The sequence below is a fragment of the Montipora capricornis genome, chromosome 14 (assembly GCF_036669925.1).
Source record: "Montipora capricornis isolate CH-2021 chromosome 14, ASM3666992v2, whole genome shotgun sequence".
NCBI lineage: Eukaryota > Metazoa > Cnidaria > Anthozoa > Scleractinia > Acroporidae > Montipora > Montipora capricornis.
The window spans coordinates 22,058,497-22,085,996 of NC_090896.1; the positions used below are offsets into that span (position 1 = coordinate 22,058,497).

At 39.9% G+C, this 27,500-nt stretch overlaps 1 protein-coding gene across 1 annotated transcript in view; it reads left to right on the forward strand.

Moving 5' to 3' along the window:
* Nucleotides 1-27,500, forward strand: part of LOC138033847 (sperm-associated antigen 1-like) — a 57,293-nt gene that overhangs the window by 29,145 nt on the left and 648 nt on the right. The window contains exons 12-24 of the mRNA XM_068881708.1: nucleotides 1-337; nucleotides 2,109-2,283; nucleotides 7,430-7,510; nucleotides 8,204-8,543; nucleotides 9,634-9,741; nucleotides 10,961-11,050; nucleotides 12,466-12,579; nucleotides 21,255-21,410; nucleotides 22,457-22,567; nucleotides 24,466-24,571; nucleotides 25,290-25,364; nucleotides 26,664-26,759; nucleotides 27,491-27,500. The exon at nucleotides 1-337 is cut by the window's left edge and continues 127 nt beyond it; the exon at nucleotides 27,491-27,500 is cut by the window's right edge and continues 648 nt beyond it. Coding sequence (XP_068737809.1) covers nucleotides 1-337; nucleotides 2,109-2,283; nucleotides 7,430-7,510; nucleotides 8,204-8,543; nucleotides 9,634-9,741; nucleotides 10,961-11,050; nucleotides 12,466-12,579; nucleotides 21,255-21,410; nucleotides 22,457-22,567; nucleotides 24,466-24,571; nucleotides 25,290-25,364; nucleotides 26,664-26,759; nucleotides 27,491-27,500 — 1,799 coding nt within the window. The remainder of the gene's footprint in view (nucleotides 338-2,108; nucleotides 2,284-7,429; nucleotides 7,511-8,203; nucleotides 8,544-9,633; nucleotides 9,742-10,960; nucleotides 11,051-12,465; nucleotides 12,580-21,254; nucleotides 21,411-22,456; nucleotides 22,568-24,465; nucleotides 24,572-25,289; nucleotides 25,365-26,663; nucleotides 26,760-27,490) is intronic.

Consider the following 27,500-nt stretch of genomic DNA (forward strand, 5'->3'; position numbering starts at 1 on the left):
AATACATCCACCTTTACAGCAAAGGGAAAAAGGTTAAAGATTGTGGATATTGAAAGTGAAAATGACAGTGAAACAAATGAGAATTTAACCGGTGCAAGTTGTGCTGATAAAACAAACGAACTACAGGTATCTGCGACACAACAAATAGGATTTAATGATAGGACTAATGGGAGTCAGAACTTTCATTCTGTGGAGGAACAGCATGAAGAGGAAAAAAGGATAGAGTTGCCAGGACTTGTAATAGGAGCTCAAGACGAAGGGACACGATTGTTCAAACTTGGTCGATATGCTGAGGCAGCAGAGCAGTTTACCAAAGCTATTGATATCCTCGAAAAAGGTAACCCTCGTGTAGCCCTTACAGGCCCTTCCAAGCACCACCCTCTCCCTACACTCTCGTTTTCCCCCTCCATCCCTCTCCCACTCTAGTTTTAGTCACGCACTCTCTCCCCCAAGAAGAGATATAGCTTGATAGCCAAGTAAAGGAGTGTTAAGAAGGCTAAGCTGATTTCTGGTAACTACCCCATTGTTTCCTTCTTCATTTGTTGCCTAAAATACATACCGAGTAGAATGTAACAGGGCCTCTAAAGTGATAGCGCAGACCTTTTTGGAGATTTCTATGCAATTTTGTCCAATTGCCAGCTCTCCATTTGTGTGATCAAGCAATGAATAATCCTTCAATGCTACACTACGCGCGTAAGGGAATAAACAAGCAGGGTTAAGGAAACGCAAAGATTGAAAATAGTTGTCAGTATTTTAAAAAGTGCCCTGGGTTTTAAATGGAGTTGAGATGATATAAGGAAGAAGGCAAAGGTGGTCGGACGGGATGGCGTCGAGATAAATTATTCCACTCTTTTGAATGATTCATGTCAACACCAAAACTCTTCCATATTTTTAATGTTACCGGTAAATCGAAATTCCCCGGAAGGTTCTGAAATAAATAGCGCTGTAAGCGAACGTAGTAAACACTCTCCCTGCGGAGTTGCCTTAAAGTTCACGCTTAAGCACTTCTTACTAACGGAGTTCGAGGTCCGTGCTGTGAGTTACGGACCAAGTTTAAGACGGCGAGGAGCCGTAACTTACAGTACCGTTTACGGGCCGAGAAAACGAGGTTAGTAAGATATTTAGGCAGCGTTTACACGAACGCGGTTTCATTTGTAACCGCATCAATTTTGATATGGTTGCACCTTCTGTTTACACGACACCGATCGAGACTGTTATCGAAACCGTGTCGATTTGAAACCGGTGCTAAAAGTGGAGCGTTTTCCAAACGACGCGGTTTCATCTGTCGTGTAAACAGCGAAAGCGCATCGATTTGAATACGGTTACTATTTTGGGGCGAAATTTGCATTGTTCAATTCAAAATAGTGAATTTAGCACGTAGTGCAGCGCTCACTTATACCATCACGACTTGGATTTTCTGGCGAAAACGGTTCCGTGTAAACACTTCCAAACCGCATCGATTTTGACGCGATTTCGAACTCATGAAACCGTGTTGATGTGAAACCGCGTTCGTGTAAACGCTGCCTTATTATATCTCTGAGGTAATAAGGTTCACGGGAAAGGAAACTAGTTAAATTCGTTCGGTGCGTTCACGATTGGCATCCGTAAAAATCTAAAAAAATGAATACATCCTATTGGCTTTTTGAAATACTTGATTCAAACGGTTTCACAAGCTAGTTAGGTAAAGGTAAAGGTACACGTTACTTAACGTTGGAAGTTCCTTTACTCTCTAGAGAGTACTCTCCCAGGAAGCCCACGGTGCGCTCATCTTACCCCCCTCTTTCCATCAGTGCTGCGTTTTAAGGGTATTTAAAACTACTTAGGCTACACTGAAAGGAAAGAAGTCGAAACAAGGATGTGAGGTCCGGGGATCGAACTCGGGACCTCTTGCACCTAGGCCGCGCATTAACCGACTGTGCCACCCTTGCACCTCTTGACCCACCTATGCGTTGATGCCAACGTGAAAAACGTACTAGAAAATGCTGCATCAAAATTTCAATTACAGCCCAGTCCGCTCAATTTTAAAAGCCAATGATTGCGCCCAAATAAGTGAAATAACGCAATTTGCTCAGATTTCCTTAGCCTAATCGACAGATTTCTCTTTACAGATGAATTAGTCTACCAATCAGCTCTTTGCTCAGTGTTGTGCAATCGAGGATCCTGTCTGATGAAAATCGGAGATTGTGCGGGTTGTGTTGCAGATTGTACATCAGCCTTGAAGCTTTTGCCCGGTGATTTCAGATCGCTTCTTAAAAGGGCACAAGCTTATGAAATATCGGAAAAGTAAGCATTGGTTGTACTAGATCATTAACATTAATTTTATCAATAATTATTGTTGGCTGAGGTTGGGCAGATGAAGCTAATTAACCCAAGCCCCTTGGCCTTCTAGGTATTTTATACCGAGGTCAACGTTATCCAACAATGCGGTTTTGTTGTGTTCCTACAAAAAAATCAAAGGAGAACTGGGAAGAAGTCGTGGATACATTGGTTACAAAAAAGGAGTAGTTCTTTTGCGTTCTGATCTTGGCTAGGAAATAATGACTGAATTTATCGAAAAAGAATGCGTTATCATTGGCAGGCTACACCAGATGATTTTCAAATATCTGAGTGGTCCTCAGTCAGCTATGTAAACAGCCACGAATGCCTCAGTTTGCGATAAGTAAAAACAAGGATTATTTCCAAAGCTTCTCAACCTTTCACGAAATCTGGAACGGATCATGAAACATGCTGTATTAAAGTTGCATTTTATAGATGCAAAAGAGCCGGGTGAAAAGAAATGCCAACCGGTGTTTTCGGCTCCTTTAAACTTTTTACGAGGTGGTTAAAAGCCTATGAGGTACCAGAGGATAGCCATTTAGCGAGGAAAGAGTGAATTCGTGTTTGATTCTTATAGTAAAGGAATGCTTCTGTTCAACTACAACAAGGTGATGCCGAAAACATCTACAATAATAAATTATTGTAGACGTTTCTCAACTTTGTAAACACAGCTATCCAGTGTTTTTAACCCCGTCTTTTACATTTAAGCGCATTCAGCTTTTAAATATGTTACAAGTGCACCATATAGGTATAGAATATAACCAATAGAAAGATGAAATAATAACAAAGGCAATCTCAGGGCGTGCTCCTTTGCTAATACGAGTGGATCTGTGAACTTGGCGGATCGACGAGAAAATATATCTTCGCATTCATTTTCAGCACGCATAGCACAGTGACACCTTTAGTCTTCCACTGAGCAGTGGCTAGGTAACACATGCTAACTGTAACGAGTATCAATCCCGTCGGAACGAAGGAACGTCGAAGACTATTTAACGTATTACGTTGCGGCATTACTTCGGAAAGTGACACGTCGGAAAATCAATATTGATCGTCGCTATATCGATTTGAATTCAACTGAGTGACAGACAGACTTAACTGTGAGTGACAAATTTGCATATTCTGACCCCTAACGACTGTCGTTTATTCGCTTCGCGTATCCATGTCTAAAAACGGACATTCATACAGCAGATTATTGTACAGCACATCAACTTGTGAACAACTTCATTTTCAGAAAATGAAGGCATGTCTGAAGGCACTGTTACACTATAGGCTTCGCGTATTCACGACTAAAAGCGAACATGCATAGAGCTGATTATTGTTCAGCACATCAACTTGTGAACAACTTCATTTTCAGAAAATACAGGCATGTTTAAAGGCGCTCTTATATTGTGAAATGTTCCTAGCAACTTGTCTCACAATACCATGGCGAGACAGGTTGCAGAAACCTCGTTCCCATCCTCTCTCTTCTCTGCCTCCTTGTCGTTGAGGAGAAAGACGCTGGTTCAGGCTGGTCACGTATAACTATTCGACAAAGATTTTCCCACTGGGGTAGAGTTTTCGTTATATTTTAATCCCGAAACTGGGCGAAAGCGCATTCGTTTGACAAGGCATTTTTTACCTTTCAGTGCAAGTTTCAAAAAAGTGAAAAGAGCTGATGATAAAATTATTCCCACAGGGGATGAATTTCCACAAAAGCGGTCAAAGCCTTTGCGACCGATAAAACCTCTGATGTTGAGCGGCGATTGACGTTCACAAAAAAAAAGATTTTGCTTGTAGCAAATGTTTCTTCAAATGTAAATAAGTGAAAACTGTCTACTCTCTGTATATCTGATCTTGCGACTTAGGAATCATTTTCTTCAACGTTCGATGGAAAAACGCCAATCACGGAACAAAATATAATACTAGCACATGTTCATACAGTTTGATTTGAGCTGGGTCGATAAACGATCACATCCGTATCTATATCCACATGTTCCAGCACTCGGCAAAGTCCTTTTTACCTCTTGCTGCTTCTGCTTAGGTGTCTTAATCCACCATAAGCCTTTTTAGAGACATCACTGCCAAGCCGGCCACTTCATTCCCTACTCTTCTCAAATAGTGTGTGGGTTCTTTATCGTCCCACAGGAAAATTATGAACATAGAAGATGTTTGTGAGACGGGACCTACGGTTTATAGTTTATCGGAGAAGACTTAATGGTCTAACCATTTGCAGATGAAATTACAAAGGCAGCACTTGTTCCTCATTTATTTAGAGATCCCGAGTGTTGATCTGGCCGGGGTTCGTGCCCGCGACCTCCCGCGTGACAGCCCGATGCTCAACCAACTGAGCCATCGACTGATCGATCGCTGAGCATGTTTGTTTCGGATGAACGTTTCGCTTTTTTTCCTTGCACAACAAGCTTTCTTTTCTTTAAAAGTGTCGCAAACTCAACCTTTCTTCTTTGCTGCCTCCTTTGTCGTTGAGAAAAAGACCCTGGTTCAGGCTGGTCACGTGTCTCCCAGAATCTGGGTGGCAATGTAGGCCTTGTCGATATTGCGAAGTAGGGAATCAGCTCGCAATTGATTTTGTAGCCAGATGACCATCGACAAAACGTTTGACGGCAGTATTTTATGTACTGCATGTATGGAATTCGACGTGAAAGGCACAAAGTTGTGGTCAAATCCAGCGGGCGCTACAGAAAGTGTGCTCGCGTCATTCAATTTTGCACACGTGTAAAGGTGCAGATCAACAAAGAATGCCAATAATTTGCGACATAGTTAAAGAAAACAAGTGAAACGTTTATCCATGGGAAACAAACATCTTCAGCGATCAGCCGGTGTGGTGTTATTTAAGTTCTTATGTCACATAAGCCGGTGTGGTGTTATTTAAGTTCTTTTGTCACATGTCGACCTCAAATGATCAAATCAAACTGTATCAATGAACGAAATGATATATATGAAATGCATCATATATTGCACTGCGGGTATGAAATCAAATGAGCTGCGAGGCAACATGGTTTCATTTGATTTCACACCCGCAGTGCAATATATGATGCATTTCATATACATCATTTCGTTCATTAATTCACTCATCACGGGAACATGTGAACCCAGAAACTCCCTCCATTTAGATTACTCTGTCCCAGGACTTGTGGTAGCAAATAAAAAGAAAACAAGTAAAAGCAGATTTGAACCGGAGCACCTACTTTAAAGGAACTGTTTTTATCCACTTAACCTCTAAAGATCAACTGACTAAAAAAATGTGCCAATCATTTACCACAACTAATTAGTATCATTGCTGAATAATGGTTAAGTCTAAAGCTTGATTTTAAAATGGTTAGCTTTCTCTTGAAGTTTGGTGACCGACATTTTTTACTGTGTAAGCTTACTTCTTAGTGGGTGTTACCGCGCCCAGCAATTTGATCGACAGTCAGCACTGCAAACGTCACAAAAAGATAAGAATGGCTGAATTCCATTCACTCTCACTTTTCGTAACCTCCACTTATTTCATTCAAACGCGACAAAAACGTAGGCAAATTTTTAGTTAGAAGCGCGTTCAAAACTAACGAGCAACCCGGCACTTTTAAATGTGCGCGCTCACGATGCAAAACTTGTCTTTTCATTCTTAATACTAGCAAGATATCGGGATCTAAGCTATCTGTTAAGATCACCGATCATTTCACATGTACTTCCGCAAATGTCATTTGTTGCATAACCTGTGCGTTATGCAATAAATTATACATTGGCGAGACAGGTAGGCGACCGATTCCGCGAACACCTTCGCGATGTTGGAAAACATTGGAAAAAAGGCAAATTGCGGAAAATGGGCTCGTCGAAATATTGAAATCAAATTGCTAAAAGTACATTTTAGAATTTAGAATTAAGCACCTTTTATAAAAATGTTATATCTTTGATTGCCTTTGAAATTTTGACTCTCTACTTTGTTATCTCCTCAAATTTTACTTAAAAGAAACCATCGAAGTAACTTGTGTAATCATTCTATTTTACTACTGAGGTGAGAAACATTCAATGAACGTGAAAAAAATCATCTGGGTGGCTAAGATGTTCGTTATAACCTCTCGAACTTGTGTTGTTTGCCCCCTCAAAGAAGTGTGTAGATAATTTGCATGATAATAGCAAAATCCAATATGGCGGCCATCGTGAATTAGGTCTATTGAGGGTGAGACTTGGTCGTTCTCAACGACAATGGAGGCAGAGAAGAGAGACCCTGGGAACGGGGTTTAGTTTGCGAGAACCTCGTTACCAGGGTGATAAAAATAGTAATATTACTGTTGTTGTTGTTGTTGTTGTTGTTGTTATTATTATTATTGTTATTAATTCTCTGCCTTAAACTATTACCATTCTTCGTTATCACTCAATTCGACGTCGACTGCTCACTTGAGCTTGAATCCAGACCTTCACTCGGGTGAAAATTCATGTGCATAAAACATCTTACCGTGAAACGTTTTGTCAATGCTCGTCTGACCACAAAATCAAATGCATGGCCGGATCGCAATGATGACAAGGCCTACAGTGCCTCCCCTTCCCTTACACACGTTTGGAGAACCTCCCAGATTTTGGGCGACACGTGACCAGGCTGAATCAAACGACAAAGGAGACAGAGAAGAGAGACAAGTTACAGAAACCGTTTCGGAAAGTAGAATTTAGTTCTACTTTCCGCAACGCTTCACACAACGTTGCAGCGATTTCTCAATTATTGCGTTGTGTAACATCTGTCCTGCAACTTGTGTTGCAACGGTTTGCGGCACTAGCTAACGAAAATCTTCCTTACCTCATGTGATCATCGAAAACAAGACAAGTTTCAAGAAACGTTGCCCAGTGTAACACCCATCGAGGAACTTGCTTCGCAGTGTGAGAACTTTTGCCGCAACAAAATTGCGAGACAATTAAGTTAAAAGAAAAATTGCCGTGTGTAACATCGCCTTAAAGGTATGATGCAAAGCTGTGTGGATCGATTCGACTTCGTAGCACCGATTTCTTATTATTGAGGGCCGCGTGGTTGCGTTCGCATGCTTCTTGATCTTCTCCGATTTGTAGCCTCAAACGTTTTTATTATTTCACCAGGCCTTTAGATATCTGTAATGCGTTTTATTTTTATTTTCATTATCATCAGGTATGCTAAAGCATGGTTTGATTATCAATTGGCTCTGAGGATACAGTCTCAGCACCAGGGAGCACTACAAGGATATTTAAGGTGATTATATTTTCATCAGTTTTGTACGAACGTTACGTGGCCTCGTACACCTAAAACCATTTTGAGAGATCACCTCGACGCTAGCTACATCGGCAAGTACTCAGTATATGTGTCCCAAATAGTGTGATGGGGCTTTTCAATTAACTTCAAATAGTTTATCATGGGCAAGGGTCGTGAGACGGGAGTCATTATCCGAGAAGACGTTGTTATTGTTATTTTATTTACTCTATTCCAAAAACATACAATGTCGGGAATTTATTGAGTAATAGAGTACCCTAAGGAGAAAAAAGAATAGAGAGGGACATGATATAGTAAAAGTAATAAAATTTACATGGCTTGTCGCCACAAAGATAATCATACATAGAATGTCAATAAACATGTGTACATTTTAGCAATATCACGAAATTTCAAAAGACTTAAGGAAACATAATTTGGGGTAATATTATCTTGTAGGGGAACATCATTATTTTGCAATTTTACCTGCTGTGACCATGGGTTTTCATAATAATTATTCCCCCACAATGCAACCATATTGAGAAGACTTAAAGGGCTGACCAATTGCAAAAAAATACAAGGCAAAACGTTTCCCTCAATGTTGTCTCAACAATTTTGCAACTTGTTGTAGGTCATTTGTAGGTCCTGAAAGAACCTTCCCATCATTTCATGTATTTCTCAACTACCTTTCATTTGCAGAGTTTCCAAACATCTCGAGAGAGTCTATGGACAAAACTGGAAAGAACAAGTAACTCTATTGACCACTTCTCAGCCTTCTACTGCCCATGATGGTGTAGCTACCAATTCCGCTGCAACACAGCAGGATGCTCCACCTAGGCAGTCTAGCCACCCAAGTGACACCTTTGGCCCTACAATCCCTCTTCAACCCTCCGGTCACGTGGATACAAGTGGTACCCACCCTTCCCCTTTGACAGAGACTTCCATGGTTAACTCACAAGAAGCCTCTGACAATAGTACCGTTGATCCAGCTGTGAGGTTTGCACAAAGCAAAGAAAAAGGCAATTTATTGGTTAAACAGGTAACTTTAATTGCTGAATTAAGGAGGTAGGAAAGATGGTTGCCTAAACGTTGCTTGACTACGGGCAAAGGGACCATTGACAAATCCAAGTCCTTTGCAGGAATCGAACCTGTGAGGGAGGAGGTCTTGTATGGATAGAGCATCCTGTCCTGTGTTGCGGAGGCCGTAGGTTCGAATCCTGCCTTGGAGTGTGATTTTTCAGTTGCCAAGCAACTAAGTTTCCTATCATCTTTCCCACGGGCGCATTACACCTTGAAACATTTATAGTTGCGTTCGAAACGTTGGTAATCGGTCTTGGACTTACGCCCGAAGTTTGTTTTACGCCTGACGTTCTTATGCTAGGCGACCTTTCATCGTTGGGTAGGCGTTGATGTCACCAGCTAGACACTCTTGTAATATTTTTTGCATACAGTGGGCTAATTTCGGCTTCGATCAAAAATGACTGTGGTCGTAAAACCAAAGAGCATAATCCTAAAGCCCCTTGCTTTTCCGATGAAAACATTCTTACATAAATAGATCATTGTTCTCAAAAGAAAGATAATTATTTGATCTCGTATTTCAGTTTCACGCCCACGAACTAGCTAACGAAGAAAGCGCGGAGAAAAAGCATTATGCCAAATAAAGTTGAAAGATCTCGAAAGTAGAAAAGATTCAGTGCTCAGAAGTAGCTATCTACCATTAACTCCATTTTGGAAGCACATGAAACCTGTCCAATGAACATAATGAACACCACCTTACGACTATGGGCTACACTGACCTACCCGTGCATGAAGGGGGTTACTTTTTATAAAGAAACTGTGGTGCTGCGTTGGTGGGGGAGTAGAACTCGAAAATTTTATTTCTATCAAACGAGTGATAATAATCGAGTTTTCATCACGAAAAATTGAATGCCTGACGTTTCCGGCGTTAGGCCTTTGTCAGAGCGAATTTACACCACGAAAACCAAAGTTTCGATGTGTACACCTACCAGTAACTGTCGGTAGTTTTGTAACTCCAGGCACTTAGAATTTCACGGTACATGATCATCCTAAAGCTTGTCTTGTATAGACCTTCTTAATTCTTCATTCTTGGCTTTTCATTTTTCCTTCAGAACCTTTATGAAGAAGCTGTGGCGTGTTATACGCACTGCATCGCTATCGATCCTGAAAATGTTGCTGTTTACACAAACAGGGCGCTTTGTTATCTGCGACTCGAACAGGTATGAGGATAACACACATCATTTCACTTTAATTCAACTGTAACCAAACCAAATTTAGCTATACTTCTGAATAACCAATGAATGGCTCGGGTATTCAATAACCGAGTGTCTCGCCTTGCTTTCTAATGCGCTGTTAATTATAACCCCAGCCTTCCGTGGCGTATCCGATTTTATTTTCCTCGCAAATGTCAACACGTAAGGGAGATGCAACTTGTGGCTAAGCAAATAGTGATATCTTAAAAGTGCTCTCAAAAAGAAACATTCCAGAAAAGCCCATTAAGGGGTTTTCTCGTATCCGTGGATAAATAACAAGAGAGAAACGAGCTTAAATGGAGCAAGTTTCCTTAAATTTTCAAACTTGATTTTTTCCGTTTGGAGTAAACGCGATGCTAAATCTCTCAAATGCCGGTAATTCGCCCTTCAATGTCACACGGCGGCCATATTGTCCTGGGAGACCAAAAAGCTTTGTTTTACCACGCCAAGCCTCGCAGTGGAAACCATGGGGGTGAGGCTTGGCGTGGTAAAACAAAGCTTTTTCGGTCTCCCGGGACAATATGGCCGCCGTGTGACAAGGGCGAATACGAGAACTTGAGTGAGATTGCTTCACTTACCTCCAGTAATGCACCTAATTACATCATGATGTATTTTGAGATCCAACACGAAGTGTCCCTTAATTTAAGCCTATAGTAAGTTGCTACCTATTTCAGTCCAACAGTAAGCTAAGGGCAAAGGTTAGCGTCAGTTTTAGCTTTAGAAACTACCCCCTTCATCTAATTAGTGGCGTTTCTGGACATATCCGCAAAGTTAGTGGTGCAGTCAGCTTTTTGAAAATTAATCTAAACTGCAGGCAGCTCTAAAATCGACAGTTAGCTGTCTTGTGTGAATCACTTTCACTCACCAATCAGACTTCCCTTATGTCCATATCTGCTCTCTATGCTTAGAAGCTCTTTCAAGGCCTTATTCTGTCAACTAAATACAGTTGAACCTCCATTCAAGGGACGCCCTCGGTACCAGGGCAGTTGTTCCTTGAATGGTGTTGTGTTGGAGTCGGAAGATTGGGGTGAACAGTTTTCCGGGACCAAATTGTGTGTCCCCTGAATGGAGGTGTCCCAAAGGAGAGGTTCTACTGTATTATCTTACACGAGATCGAGCTTACCTGATCCTTTGTTTGCTCTAAACATGTCATGTTAATAGTGTATTTTATTCACGTCTATTAAAGAACCAACTAGCAATAGATGACACTACTGAAGCACTTCGACTTCAACCCAACAATGTAAAAGCACTGTTCAGGAGAGCGCTTGCTAAAAAGGTTGGTTTGTTTCAGACGTGATTTATTTGCGTTTATGTCCATTGATGCAGCCTGAAAGGATTGGGATTCTTTAAATTACAATTGTTTCAGAAATTGTGAAGAAACTGCGTGGTCATGATTCTTCATCTATTTTAACCGTAATTCGCCTTTCAATACATTTCATTACGTCCGTTTATACGCACGTGTTCTTAGTTCACCTGGAAGAGCAGATGCCAAGAGTCCCATTCCTTTTCAATCCGCCAAAATTTTTGTTCGTCAGCATATTGATAGAAGAAACCCCGGGATATGCTAACTGAAGTACTAACCTCTTACTAAGCGAACGCGAGGGCCGTACTGGTGAAGATTGGCCCGAGGTCGTGGCATTACGGTCACGAGCAAGTGAGGTTTGTTAGTTGTTTATTATGTGGCATCGTTTCTTTGAGCGATCCGACACTTCTCCACTTTGTGAATGTTCGTAATCTTCGTCTCCATTAGCGAACCTTGAACGGTAAACATAACATGTGAAACTAAATTGATGTGATGTTATGAAAAAAATAAATTCCGTTTTTTAAAAAATGTTTGTTTCGCTCAACTTGACTTTCCAGGGTGAGAGAAAAAATACGGAAACGAACTGTTTCCATGGTAATGTTTATTGCTGTAAAATCCAAACCAGCCAATCAGAGTGTTCCGTTTAGCCTGAGAATTGCTTGCCATATAATAATCCAGCTTATTTTCTTCCTGCTGGAGTGGTTTTCAATCATTGCGAGAAAGTTCGTCGATGGATTAAGTTTTGTTTGACTTAAGTTGGTGGCTGTTTCAAAAATTCTTGCATCACATTCTCAGCCATTCAAAGGTCAAAGCGAAAGAAATAGTTTTTCCCGCGCATTTTTATCGCGCTCAGCACCGATTTCCTTGAAGTTCCAATTGTTTACTTGAATTTTGTGCTTCTGTTCTAATTGGCCAAAATGATTTTAGTTTGTTTTTTTACGGAACCCAGTAATTGAAACTTATGACCACTCCAAGAAACTCTGCTTCATCGTTCACTAGCGACGCAAGCACAAGCGCAATCCTAAAAGCGCTTATTTCACCGCGCAAACGGGGTTGACACAAGCACAAGCGTAAGCACTAGAGCGCAAGGATCAAAATGTTTCCTTTTCTTTGTGCTTGCGCTTATGCTTGCGTTGGCTATTGTCATGTGAAAACGAAACACACCATAAGCACAAGGAAATTTGCTTCGTCTGGCCAATTAAAGCACTCGTTCCAGATTCTCCGCATCTTAGCATTTGAACAAAATGGCGGATGCCTTGGTTGATTTCGATGCTTATGTCAACGTTCGTTTTCACTAGCATAAGCTGCTTATGCTTGTGCTTGCGCTTGTGCTTGCGTCGCTAGTGAAAACCAGGCTTAACTTACTGGTTTTCACTTCTGAACTTTAGGCTTTGTCTCAATATGATTCTTCCGCACGAGATTTGTTTGAACTACAGAAAGTTGAACCAAAGAATGCTGCTGCGAAAAAGGAACTGGAGGTTGTACTGGACTTTTGTCGAAAGGTAAGGCTCGTAAAAAGAAACCAGCCCGTTTATCAAATTTTGCTTTCATCTCGGGTTCTTTGCTATCAAATTTTAGCCTCTATACTGCTCAGTTGTGTTCTCTCCACACGACACTATATGTTGGAGGGCTATGTACTGATGAAATCGGGCTACATACGTCAATGTTTTGCTTACATTGAGAGCAACTGATTTTAGTTGGCTTTGGGAGCTTTTTTTCTTTTGTTTGGTTTCTGATAAACGCCGGCTTTTGTTCTTTATCGGAAACCTTTAATCTCCAAACCAAACGAAAGTAAAGATTACAAGAGTTCGCGCCAGTCAAACTCTTAGGCGCTGTCCATGTATCTTCTGCACCGACGGTTATCGAATTTTGATGTGCTGCAAGGCTTCTGTCTTATTAATTATAACGGTCGCCCGGTCGTGATTCATCCTCACTTTCATGTAAATTTAATTCCAGCTGGTAATTAAACGATGAAAAAAGCGATATGGTTGGGTTGGAGAGAACGTCAGCTAAGCAAATTCCACAAATAACCGACTCTAACTCATTGCGTTACCTCCTAGTAACGTACGGAGACTGGGCCGTAATGTGATTCCCAAATATGGAAAACCGACATGATGTATCGCTGCGTGTATACGTTTCCTCTGATTTTATTTTACGGACTTGCTCAGGGAAACGTGGTATAATAATATTTGTGATGTGATTTCTTAACCTTGAATTATATGCTGAAAGAAAATGTATTACTTGTTTTGGTGATGTCTGCACTATTGTACGTCAACCCAATCTCCACGTAATAATGTATACAGTCTACAATGGTAACTGAAGCCTGTTAATGTAGAGAGTCTAGATTTTCATTTCATTATGATCGCGGGTGCTCTTGGAGGTTCCAGCATGTTGAAGGTGTTGGTGATGTCATGTTACTAGAAATGCACGTAATAAGACGCAGGTCAAATTTTGAATCTTACATAGTTGAATCTATCGAACGACCTGCCTCGATTAGCTATGCTACCTGCAGGTCGCTCTCGTTGTTACTTGATATTTTTAAGAAAGAAGACAGCTTCATGTATCATAAGCTAAAAGCAATGCTAACATACCAAATAGTTAGCAAAGGCTTAGACTCTTCTCTTAACCTACCACCTCTTCTTCTCAACCTACCACTTGCAATTCCCAATTCTAATGTCGATATATGCACGGATGATACTACTCTATGGGAGACCAACAGTGATCTGTTACATGTCCAGCAAGATCTTCAGGACAGTCTTAACAAAGCAAGCAGTTGGTTCTCTCTAAATAAGATGGTCCCCAATACGAAAAGGACGGAACAGTTAGTTATTGGAACTAGTGAAAAACTGTCACACTAAGGAAATACATCTATCAATTTATCTCTTTGTGGTACTCCAGTAGGAGAAGCTAAAGATGAAAAACTATTGGGTGTCAAGATTGATAAACACCTCAAGTGGTACGATCATATTGAATATCTCACAAATAAGTTTTAAAGCTCTAGAATCTGCTTACGTAAAAGAGCTATAATGTACCTTAGCTATTCGTTAAGCAATTATTATACAATGCATTGATTAGACCAATATTTGAGTACTGCTGTACTGTATGGGGAAATACCAAAAACGAAAATCTACTTCGTTTATGAAGAATGCAAAAACGGTGTGCGAGGTTCATTTTAGATGCTAGTGTTTCTGATAATTCAGTGCAACGTTTTAGTAAGTTACGGTTGGATTCTTGTTGACAACATCATACGACTAAGGAAACTTTGCATAATGCACAAGATTATAAATGGCAAATGCCCCGACTATTTTAAAGAGCATACTTCTTCAGTAAATTATAGGCATAGATATAATACTAGGGCGTCAACAAACAATCTCATTCCTTTCTTTCGTACAAAATCTGGTCACTCTTTCATGGGAGTGGTACTCGACTATGGAATTCATTAGATAATAGTAGCAAGAGCCTTATAACACAAAGTAACTTTAAAAAACAATTTTGCTATTTAGAAACTAATTCCAAGTTCGTTCATTTTATTATTAATAGAACTTGTTAATAATTTAAACTCTATAAAGAACTTTAAAAAGTTATAGATTATTATAATACATAGTTTATTTACTTCTACTTCTATCTCTATTTCTCGTGCTCTGATCGGTTCACTCAATCTCGTTTATAAGCTCATACCGGTATACCTTAGTTTGACCTTATATTGTTAACGATTGCGCTTTGCGTTGCTAAACTAAAGTTTTTTTCGCCGGAAAGCGAAATTTCTCTCCGTGTAAAGCAAAAAAAAATGTTTTTGTGGAAAGTTTGGATCAATTCCGAATCTTAGAATTACGCGAAAAGGTGAGAAACGTTTTTGTGATGAACCTGCGTCTGACCACGAGGTATTGCACAACATCACATCTTCATCAAGTTTTTTCGATTTCATATCCAACGCGCGCTCAAGGAATAATTGTTAATTATACAGTTTGATATTTGTATATAATATGGAATTGAGAACCTTGTACTGAAAAGCTCTCATATTTGGTTCTGTGGCTACCGTAAGAGGCAGGGCAAAACCCTTTTCCAGTTCATCATCAGTTAAATTAAAAACTCGTTTCAGATGTTTTGAATTATTTGCGAACTGTGCTTTAGCGCTTTTAATCAGGGTGTAGTACTCTTTGGATTTCTTCTTCATTGTCTTTGATATCGTAATTCCAATGAAAAAGAAAGAGACCCCGAACTGGTTATGCACCATAATTTGTTCCAAAGATTCTTTTTAACCAGGCTAACCTGACACTGACCTGAGAGACTGAATCATAGTTTGTATGTCGATCATTTGTAGCCCTCCTTTCTCGTATTCATTTATTGCTGACAACCTCGTTACCTTGTCGGTTCCTCTCCATAAAAATCCAAAGATTTTAATCGATTTAACTCTTTTGATATCTCTGTAGGGGTAGGTAGCAAGGATGCAATATAAACAAATGTGGGGATAATTTAAGATTTGATTATCGTCACCTTCCCATGTAATGAGAGACCTCTTGAAGACCAAATATTAATAAGTTTTTTTAATACTGTCAAGTCTGTCTATAAATTTTTTTCACGTAGCAATTTTGAGCCATGCTAATAGAAAACCACAAGCGCTCTATTAAATACCGATAGGTTTGGCTAGATTATCCTTAGAAGATCCAATCCACTTTCCTTCGGTGTTAGTGTGTAAAGAGACCTTGAGCCGAGCTTATATTAGACAGAACTGCAGTCATATCATCCGCATATTGTAGGAGCTTAGTTTCTTCCTTATCAATCATAATTCCTCTTATAGCTGGATTATTTCGAATCGCTAAAGCGAGAGATTCAATTGCAACAACAAATAAATACGGAGAAAGTGGATCCTCTTTTAACACTCCCTTTGCAATGAGAAGTATTCTGACATCAAGCCTAGTTTATTCATCGCGCCATCTTCGAATTTAATTCAGACGAATTTATATTTCATTAAATTCGTCCTACCGTCGTCATTAATTGTGCCGTGGTTTTACGCGTCGAAATTAATGGGTCGAATAGGCCATTTCCGAGTTCATGTCTGCCTCCTCTTCAAAGCGAGTCTAAGTGCGAAATTTTTGTGATGGTAATTAATTCTACTTTACATATGAATGAAACTTAATTTTCATAACAAAAACTTCGCACTTAGACTCGCCTTGAAGAGGAGGTAGACATGAACTCGGAAATGGCCTATTTTGGTCGAAGTTACTTCTCAGCCGGAATGCAATATACCTGGTCAGAGGTATAATATAATAATTTTTTTTGTTGTGATTTAAACTAGGACCTGGAATTAAATTCGTCTTAATTAAATTCGACGATAGCGCGACGTATAAACTAGGCCTCAGTCCATTGTTAATAACGCAGCTTTGAATACTTTTATAAATGTCCTTAACTACCAAATGAAGTCCGGGCCAAAGTTAAAAGCCTCTAAGCAACTAAGGAGAAAGTTCCCTATACTGTCAAAAGCTTTTTGGAAATCAATGAATATGAGTAAACCGGGAACATTTTCTTTCAGGGAAAAATCCATTATATCAAATATTGAACGTACTTTTTCGCCAATGTACCCTTATGTCCAGGTTTGACCCTAATTAGATGCACGCCCAATTTTGACATCCAACACAAAGTGTCCCTTTAAGTCTAAGCATTTGCTACCTATTTTCAACAATAAGGTAAGGGTAAAGGTTAGCGTTATTTTTTGCTTTGGGTAAATGCAGCAGTTAATCTTCACTTAAAGAGTAGCATTTGGTGGACACTTTGTGACATAAATTGTCTGTATTCCGAGACACAAGTGATGTTGAAATTGACGAGAAGAGCAAGGGGACACTTCGTGACGCTTATTGAAATACGCGTGCATCTAATTAGGGTCAAACCTGGACACATTGAATGTACCGACCTTCAACAAAACCAGTTTGATTGCGGTGGATAATATCTGGCAAGACATTTTTTATCCTGGTTGCTATAACTTTTGACATAATTTTGACGTCAACATTAACCAGTGAAATCGGTCGCCAGTTCTCTAGAAGTGAACGATCCTTTCCTTTCTTTTCATGAGAGTAATAACTGCCTGTTTTTGGGAACATCATGAAGGGCTCGCTTAAAAGTGACCAAAGCTTTATATAGAATTCCACAGGAATTCTGTCATTCCCAGGGGATTTGTTAGGTTGAAAATACTTTAGGATCGACTCGCATTCCTCTCATCCCCTCGCACGAGCGCTTTTGTTCTTCTGTAAGTATAGGGATATTTAAGTCTTTTAAGAAAGATTCAGTTGCCTGTGTGTTGTCTGCACTCTTATTTCTACTTGTATATAAAACTTAAAAAAATAGTTTTTGTTCTGAAAGTATGTTGAAAGGATCGGTTTTGATAGAACCACATTTTCAATTTCCGCATGTGCTTTCTAATATGGTTCCTTTTCTCTAAGTTTAGAAAATATTTGGTGCTTCTCCCACCTTAGTCGTGCCAGCAAGCCTGCGCACGAATCACAATTCCTTGAACTTTTTCTTCGTAAAACAGTTCCAGATTTTCTTTGGTCGAATTCAAAGCATCCACATTGGCCTCATTAGGATGAGAATCAACATTCTGCTTAGGTTTGGTGTATTCAGATTAGAGATCAATTTCTTTTTCATTCCTATTCCTCGCTTTACCTTTAGAATGCTGAATTGCGTTTACTCTAACATTACATTTCAACTGTTCCCAGATACTTCGATTATCTGACAAAAATTTACGTCCTTCGGCAAACCATACGGGAAACTTCACTGTAATATCATTAATGTAATCATCATCATCCAAAAGAGAGAAATTCATTTTCCGGTAGCCGGGACCTTTGATATCACTATTGCTGTTACACGTGCGAATCTCCTTTTTCCCGCGTTAATTGCGTGGTGACAGCAATGGAACTCTCGCAACAGGTATATAATCAATACTTTTTGCTTCTCGTGCCGTCCTTCGATGGGCGCACTTGACTGTTACATTATGTGATTGCTCTTTTTCACTTCGTTTATAAATACAACGTATACAGTCATAAGGTACATACCAGTCTTTTTGGGAAGTCATATATGGCACGTTTACATCTTTCGTAATATATAGATTTAGCCAAACATAAAAGCGGAGCTCCCTGGTTAATTATTCTTACTGCCTGTAGGGTTTGTGAAAATAAAAGCTTTCGAATTGTGCGCGTTTTGATGTTTCCGGTTGCTGCTTTAATAACTAAATTCTTTGCTTTCTTCAGTGATAGAAAAATTCATTGCTTAACTAGTGAATTCCACGGTAAATTTTACGCTAAAAACTGATATCGCATGTCGGAATCACGAAGCGATGATTACGAGTATGAGTATTTTTCTTGAACCGCATGAGTTTTAAAGAAAACAAGCACACCCTCAGCGTGCGAATAGAAAAGGAAAAAAGCCATTTCAGAGTTAACCGTCAATAGCTAGCGAATAGGAATCGCGCTAAAATTAGAAGCCATAAAAAAACTTTGTCAGTTCAAGGTCAAAGAAGAGTTTTACTGATGTACTTTATTCCACTTTATCTCTGAAAACGAGATCATTCACATTTTGATGTATTTCATTGAAACACGCCAGGTTGGCTTGGAACAAGAATCGGCAAAATACGGCAATGCAACGAAGACAAAACGAAGTACAACTTCAAACGTGATCCGCTCCAACACTTAAATAACGTGTAGGTGCTTTAAACAAACTTCTGAAAACACAAGCTAATGAAATTTCCCCCTAATTTTACGAGAACTCATTGCGATTACGTGTTTATAACATAAGGGCAACATTTTCTTGTCACTCTCGAGGCACATCGTAAACCAGTTACGTTGGGCAAACGGATTAAAAAGCACTCAAGTTGTTCGATCGCATTAAAGAAAAAGTTGATTTGTTTGTTTGTTTTGCTTTATTTGTCCAAAAGAGTACAGATGATTGTTATTTACTTCCAGTTGACAATAAAAAAATCGATTTTCATTCCTGAACAAAGGAAAAACCAATAAAAACACTTTTTTTGAAAATAACAAACAGTTTAGTGCCCAAGGAAAGAATTTGTGGGGTAACGTCTTGCGCTAAGTATGAGCTATTACTGGTATTCTGTTTTGTCGTTGCCGTTCTCTTTCGCTCTCCTTTCGTTTCTGTTCTAGTCATAGGTCCTCCAGGCATCATGTAACGTTATGAGAGCTTCTTAAGATATGCCAAAAATTGCAATACAGAGAAAAAAGCAGCTCTAAGCAAGTTAAAAATAAACACTCAGCTTTAAGTTTATATCCCTCCGATGATTGACTTGAATAACTGCGTAGTCGCCAGTGTGGACCACAGCTATCATGATATGTCAAACTGGATTGAAACCAGCGAAAAATGCAGAAAGAAAACGTTTTCCAAACCGTTTTCCACCTGAACACGAAAAGCGTTGACTCTGTAAGAACTATAGTTGATGTAGTATGGCCGTGTAGCTGCGTCGAGCCACAGAAAGCGCGCGAAAAAGGAAGCCTCGCTTATGTTTAGGTGAGTTAACCTGAGCTGAGCATGCAATCCAATCGAAAACCAGAACCTGGTCAGCAGACAACTTCCAAAAAACAGCTGACCTCGGTGAGCTCTAAGCTTAAGCCTGTGATATGGTCACGTGATACTGGTCAGGGGATACCTTGTTTTGACAGGTGTCAATTGATCAAAACATGGATGTCCAATATCAAAGATGTATGCTGTAAACTAGTATACTGGTCACATTGGCATACATGGAGGGGTGGACGTACGTACGTACGGACGATCGATGACGTCATGGCTATAAAACCCAAATTTCTGGGTGATGTAGCAGCTGATCCAAAGATTACAATTTCTCGCATTGATGGGTTACCATATTTTCTTAACTATGGTGCTCCGCCGCGCGCGGAGCTCCGCTATAATTATACAGTCATGTAACTCTTAAAAAATGACTCGGGCTACTAACTTTTAATGTTGGAAGCCCTATAGGCTCCCGGAAAATTTTCACGAACGTTGGCCCTTCCATAAGTTTATCCAGAAATAGCAAGTACATTTTGGTGGTATATCATGCCTTATTTGATCATTTTCGTCTCCCAGGAGCCCATGAGTGGGAGCTTGTCTCTCCCATACAAGCCCTACGAGTCAACCTTTTCGCGTATCTTTCGGTTTTTTGAACGCCACGAGTTCTTCGCCTCTGCATGCACTGTTTTAAATGGCCAATCAGAATAAAGTCATAGGCCGTTTTCACACGAGAGACGGATAATCCGTCTAAGACTGGTTATCCGTCCAGCACGGATAATCCATCTTAGTCTGAAAACGGAACGGTGTTCATTTTAGACGGATAATCCGTCCGATTATCCGTCTATATAGACGGATTTTTAGGACTTAACATCCGTCAAAGACGGATGATTCGTCTTGAATTAAGATAAGGACGGATAAAGTCATCTTATTTTGATCTGAAAAGCCTGGAACTAGAAAGAGCGCACTGAGTTCTGGGAAGGAAAACATTTGATCAGAAATGGAATGGAGGATGAACTGAAATGTCTCACGTGTTACCCTAACTCTTTTCTTAAACTGCGCCTCATTCCAGTTTTGGTGGCCATGATCTCACCAAGGATGGTTTCTTTCTTCGTCTTGTTCCTTCGATTCCTAATAGACGGCCCAAGCAACACGCCACTTGCTGCATAAGAGAGGAAGTGTTTCCAGAGTTAATTCGCTAAGCTTTCCGATAGAGCGTTAAATTGTTCTCAAATTTTCGTTTTCTCCTGGTTGACATAAGAAAGTACGCCATGGCTGCCATATTGAGTACTGTGGAATTGTGACTGCGCCTGAGAAAAAACCCGTGTTCTATCTGTCTAATGTGAATTCGAGACGGGAGAAATTTAAACAGTTTATTTGTCTCGAATTCATACCAAGACGGAAAATGTAGCAGACGGATAATCCGTCTCCAGTGTGAAAACGGCCAATGTCAAAAACAAAATAAAGACAAAAATAACGAAAGCAATTTATGCAAATTGTGCCACGTGATGTAAATTGATGTAAATGCGAGTCTCTCCTGTTGAAGTGTTAGTTCTAAAAATAGAAAGATACGCGCAAACGTTGACTCAAGGATACAGTGCATAGGGAGGTTCCCACTCACGGGCTCCTGCGTCTCCTCATTTCTGGGCCAAAAGTAACTTTTAAATTTGTGTAGGAGCGAAGAGAGTCAGCTGAGAAGACCACAAAAGCGAAGAAAAAGAAAAAGAAGAGTGTAACTAAAACAGAAGAAGAGAAACCGAAAGCCAATCAGGAAGATAAAGCACCGACATGGAAAAGGATAACAATCAAAGAAGTTCAAAATGATGACGAGGTTGGTAAAAAAAATTGAGAAAATGAACCTGGAAAAATTACGCAAACTATCCATGATCACTTGAAGAAGAATAAACAAATGTTCAAACTGTTTCAAACGAGAAAAATTCCCAATTGAGTCAATGCCATTCGCGGGTTTAAGCTTGATTTAGATACAAAGCACATTTGATGGCTAACTGGCATATTTTTCATCCGTTGTACAAACAACGGCATTACGTTCTTTATAACATAGAGGTCAAATTTACTAAATGGTGACTGGCAGAGACAAAGGGCATTTTCATTAATTTTGGTAATAGCCCCAGACAAAATTACTTAGCGAATGCTTTTAGCTGGGCTGGTTTCATCACAGGCAGCCTAGGCTCAGAGGGTAAGAACTATGAAGATTTGTATCAGAATGCCGATATCAAACTCAAAAGTTCTCGATAAAAAAGCCGTACTTTATTGTCCTGGTAACTTGATGAAATGATATATGAAATGGATCATATATGAACTGCGGATATGAAATTAAATTGAAGTTGAAGTCCTGAATTTTTCAGGCTTCTTTACGCAATTGCAAAAATTGCGTTCAAAACTGCGAGGATCATAGCTTCACTTAATTTCATATCCGCAGTTCATATATGATCCATTTCATATATCATTTCATCATTGATTCATTCCTCACGGGAACATTAGAACCCACAAATGACCAGCTCTCAACGTCAGTGGCTTCATAGCTCAGTTGGTTAGAGCGTCGCACCGGTATCGCGAGGTCACGGGTCAAACCCCGTTGAAGTCATGAATTTTTCAGGCTTCTTTACGCAATTGCAAAAATTGCGTTCAAAACTGCGAGGATCATAGCTTCACTTTAGTACGTATTGTATTGTATTGTATTGTATTGTATTGTATTGTATTGTATTGTATTGTATTGTATTGTATTGTATTGTATTGTATTGTATTGTATTGTATTGTATTGTATTGTATTGTATTGTATTGTATTGTATTGTATTGTATTGTATTAGTATTAGTATTAACTAAAAAATGTCTCGCACTTTTCTTTTTGCTTTCTAGGATGATCAACAGCCGCCACAAAACTCCTCGAACACTGCGACTCAATCGAACAAAGTCTCTGTACACCAGACTGAAAGCAACACGTCCGCGAAGCCAGTGAAGCTGGTCAAGGTTTGTTCTTCCTCAATACACCCACTTCTCTGGAGTTGATTCATAGCTACCGCGGGGCCGTTGGTTTAGCATCGTGCTGCCATGCGGGAGGTCGTGAGTTCGCCTCCGGCCGGACCAACACTCAGGGTCTTAAAATAACTGAGGAGAAAGTGCTGCCTTTGTAATAACATCCGCAAATGGTGACTTTCAAGTCTTCTCGGATAACTCTGAAGGACTATAAACCGTAGGCCCCGTCTCACAAATATCGTCCATGTTTAAAGAACCCACACACTATTCGAGAAGAGTAGGGGATGAAGTTCCCGTTGTTGTTGTTGTTGTCCTCTGTGTGTATATGAGTGGGTGGGTATAGAAGGTCCACATCAGTTGAATAGCTGCTCAAACAAATAAATGAAAAACAAACAGACAAACAAACAAGATGGCTCTGAATCCGCTCCAGATAGTTTTGTTGAACTTTGCAGAGTGTCATCTTAGGCTGCCAATTACTTTCTAGCAATGAAGATTGGGGTCATCGAGTTCGTTTTTGAGATATAAGCGTTTCAGAGACGAATTATAGGGCGTGTTTGGATGGCTCTTTTGTTGCCATGGTTACCATTTAAGTCAAATTAATAAGTGCATCATGTTAAGCAATTATCGATTTTTAATTTGATACTATAACATTGCTGTTACGTGAAACAGTTGAGCCACTTTAAAATGAAAGTGAAGGGTTTAGTCGCAGTTCACATCTACCTCTACTTGTTCCAGCACTCGGCAAAGTCCCTTTTTGACTTATGGCTGTTTCTGCTCTGGTGGCCTCATACACCATAAACCTTTTTAGAGACATCACTACCAAGCCGGCCGCTTCTGCTGGAGAGAACAGGACAGCCACAACACCGGGGACTTCATCCCCTACTCTTCTCGAATAGTCACGGTGTGGGTTTTTAACGTCCCACAGGGAACTTATGAACATAGAAGATATTTGTGAGACGGGGCCAACAGATGATGGTCCTTATCCGAGTAGACTTGAAAGTCTAACCAGTTGCAGATTAAATTACAAAAGCACCACTTTCTACTCAGTTACTTTAAGACCCTAAGTATTGATCTGGTCGGGATTCGAACTCGCGACCTCTCGCATGACAGTCCGATGCTCACTCAACCAAGCCACCGGTGCACAGTTTAGGTGTAAGATTTTATTCATACCGTGTGGCACGAAGTTTTGTGTGAGTTTGTTTGTGTTTTGAATGCGGAAACTAATCATTTCTATTGAGACAGGTTTTTTTTTCGCAGTGGAAATGAATTTTCCGACAATCGAAACGCGAACGTTTTGTTTGTAAATTTATCATTTCGCTTATTATCCATTTGCCTTAAATACATAAAACGGATCAAGAAATACAAATAAAGACGAGGAAATCTCAAGAAGCCATGGAGGACTCCATCTTATTAATTACGGCAAAGTTTAACTAAAAACGGGAAAAAGAGAGAGAAAGAAAATACACATGGTTTTAAAAAAAGGAATTAAAAAAAAGAACGTTAATAGAGAGCACTATTATGAAACTAACAGAATGAACGGATAATGAAGATCGTATTTCACATATTCATTACCTCGAGGGCTTGACCCAGCCAAGGAATGGTTGCATTTCCATACTGGGTCAGGCCCCTCATATGCTCTATATAATTATTTGTTGTTTTGTGAAAGAATTTCGCTTTTGATTGAAAGAAACGATTAAATTGAACGGATATTGTGCAGCGGTCTTTTAATTGATTAAAGGATGTGTGCAAAAAATTTAGGTGCAACAAATGTTCAGATACTTTTTTTTGTGTTATTTTTCGGAGCGTGAAAACAATTGCAAATTTATTGGAACTGACATGCAACTCCCTCGCGGTGATCGCCAATGTATACTGATTTGTCCTTTACTTTTTAGAAAACGGCTTATGATTTCTTTCAAGCGTGGAACTCAGTAAAGAAAGGCAACACAAAAGATTACGGTAATTTATTGAGACAACTGGAAACAGCACGACTCTCCAAAGGTAAATGAGATTTTGGTTGGTTGATTCTGGGGCCCACCTCAGTCTAGAACCCAACTCCTTCGCTAAGAATCAAGACGCCTGGTTTTTAGAGAAACTCGCGTGAAGGGCATATGAAGACAGTACGGTTGGGTCTTAGATCACAAGCTGATTTGTAGAGCATTGATCCTCTATTGATGGAATTCTTAATGTCTTGATTCACGTGTCATTTTGAGATTTCTCTAACCAGGGATACTGTATTTTGAATGAAGTCTCTAAAGCTTTTCCGAAATATCAAAATTCATTTTTCTTCCAAAGGGTGGTTGCAAACTTAGATGCGAAGCTTCATGGATTGAAACAGTTTGCTTGTGAAGAAACTGAGGAGGGGTTTGAAATGTGAAATTTGGCGGACACAACTATTTTTTTTTTTCCTTTCCGGGGTCGGGGTGTCTTTGAAAATCGCTTTCTTGGCAGCGTGAATCTCTCAAACGCGTCAAACGTTTTCGGTTGTATCTGTTAGTGTCAATTAATTGTATGTTGAAAACGGAGACAGTATGAGCTCAGCTTTCGAAAATAAGCGGAATTCAAGAAGGCATAACGTCTCGAAAAGTCATTTCTCCGAATCTCGAGACTTACCAGATAGAGCGGGGGACCCATATCAAATAAGAAGGCATTCGAGCATCCATGAGCGGAAGAAATATTTTGGGTTTTTTGTTTCTGATAAGTTCTTTTTTGTTCTTAGTTCTCAGCAATAAACTTGACGCGCCAATGCTAACTAGCATCATTGCAGCACTCAACAAAGAATTTGTGCCACAAGGTAAAGCAATAGCATCACTTTACTCCTTTTGGGGTAGGAGATGTACCTTTCTCAATACCTTTGAAGCGGACACAAAAAAGTGCCCGAGTTGACTTCCAGTATTCATAAAACTGCTATCTATAATACAATGTCGAATTGTTAAGAGCTAACGTATAAATACCTCTACTTTCCTAGTGTATCAAAGTGAGCGAATTCGCTTTTTGATTGTTGTTACTATGCACCATTATTCTGTTTAACTGCATGGTGAAAATTTTGTTTCATCTGAAGCCCCCTTGGATTGTTCATTCAATTTCCCTTGAAAGACAGTTCAGAGAATTTGGTCTGTTGACAGACAGGTCGCATAATCACGGTCGGCCCTAAAATACCCGAAAACTCAGAAGGTAAATGACGGGAATTCTGAAAGGTCAACTTGTGACCTGAAGTTGAAATTGTTAATTCGTTCTGAACTTGTTATTTGCCTGGTAAAATCTTATATCTTTTATTGACCAAGCAAACTAAATTGTTAAAATGCTTTCGACGTCAGTGTAAATCAAGTTAACTTGCACAATCAAAGCACAACTCGTTCTCGTCCTCGATGATCGCCGAATCTCAAGACGGTCCCAAAGGAACTGCTTTGTTTCTGTAATGTTATTACCTCCACTTTCCTTGACTTTCGTCGGAGACCTCATACGACGCAGCAATCGCTTGCTTCTCTGAAGCGCCCCGTGAGAATTAAATCGGCCTCTTAACAACGGCGATCTCCAGCACACTTCTTTTCGTGCAAAGCGGCTACAGTGTATGTTAGCTATCAGGAAATTTGATGTGTGGGCGCGTAACGTTTTGCTTGCGTGGCTGTAAGGTTTGAGACAACACTTTAGCGGAATATCTAGGGGAAATGTAAGTGTCAAACTCGCTTTCTGTTTTATAACTCGAGGGTACTAAAACGGTTAACTATGTCTTTGCGTGGCATTGGAATCTGATTGAAAGCCTTGAACAGAGGGATTTTGAGTAATAATTAACAATTATTCCATGAACCCGCGTTGGATACGAGATGATAAATAGCCAACGAGGCGCGTAGCGAATGGAATTAAATTCTCAACCTTCGGTTTTGCTAAATTTTATTTAAGTTTAAGAAACGACCGGAAAGTGATGTGATTTCCGGGCGCCAGAAATTTTATGCTGAGCGACAGTTGCCGCATTCCTTTCCATATAAGGTCAAACGCAGGTATAATGGCTGGTAAACGAGATCCAGTAAACCAATGAGAAAGCTAGAATTGCATTATCGGGGGTTGAGAATTTAATAGTAATTCTTTTCTATAGGTGAGGAAAAACTGGCCTGTGCCATCTTAGAACAACTTACTCATGTGGAACGCTTTGATGTAGTGCTGCTATTCTTGTCAACGAAGGAAAAGAATGGTAAGGACGTTTTTTTTTGTTTACTAAAACTTTGGGATTTTGCTCCGCTTTTGGTAGAGCGTGTTTGTGTGGCAAGAGGTCAGCCCAACGTCCTTCTCTGGATCTTTCTTGTCTCGTTTCCAGGGGACGGGGATTATCTAAGAGACACTCGAGAGGTTTTGACTTGTGAAATTCCCTTAAAAAGTGGCTCAAACCAGTTTCATCAGTTTGAAGACTGTCTTATGACAGGGATTGACTTGAACAACCTTCTCACATAACGGCAATTTTGTCGTACCATATGAAACACGGAACTTTTTAGGTCACCATAGGTGCAGAAAAGCCGTCTAAAAAGACCCTATACTTTGTATGGAAACGCTCATATCTCACGAACGAGCTCTTTGAGCACCATTTTTAATAGTTAGAAAGTGACCAAGCCCCCTTTATTTGAAGGGTGGATAACGTTATCCACCTTTTGAACATTCGAGGCCAGCAGGATAAGATGAAACTCTGCAAAGTTAAAAACCCTCTGGAGCGGATTCAAAGTCACCTTGAATATTCCGATTGTGAAGTTAGCTCGAAATCCGCACCAGATAAATTTCTTAAACTTTTGCAAAGAGCTTCCATGATATTCCCCCGCTTGTTTTTAATTGCCTTAAGAGATTATTTAGCAAAATGGCACCGCAACCATAGCTTTCTTGTTGCACTGATTTAAAATTAATTTTGTGCTTCTATCTTTAACTTTTGCTTCACAGAACTTCGTGA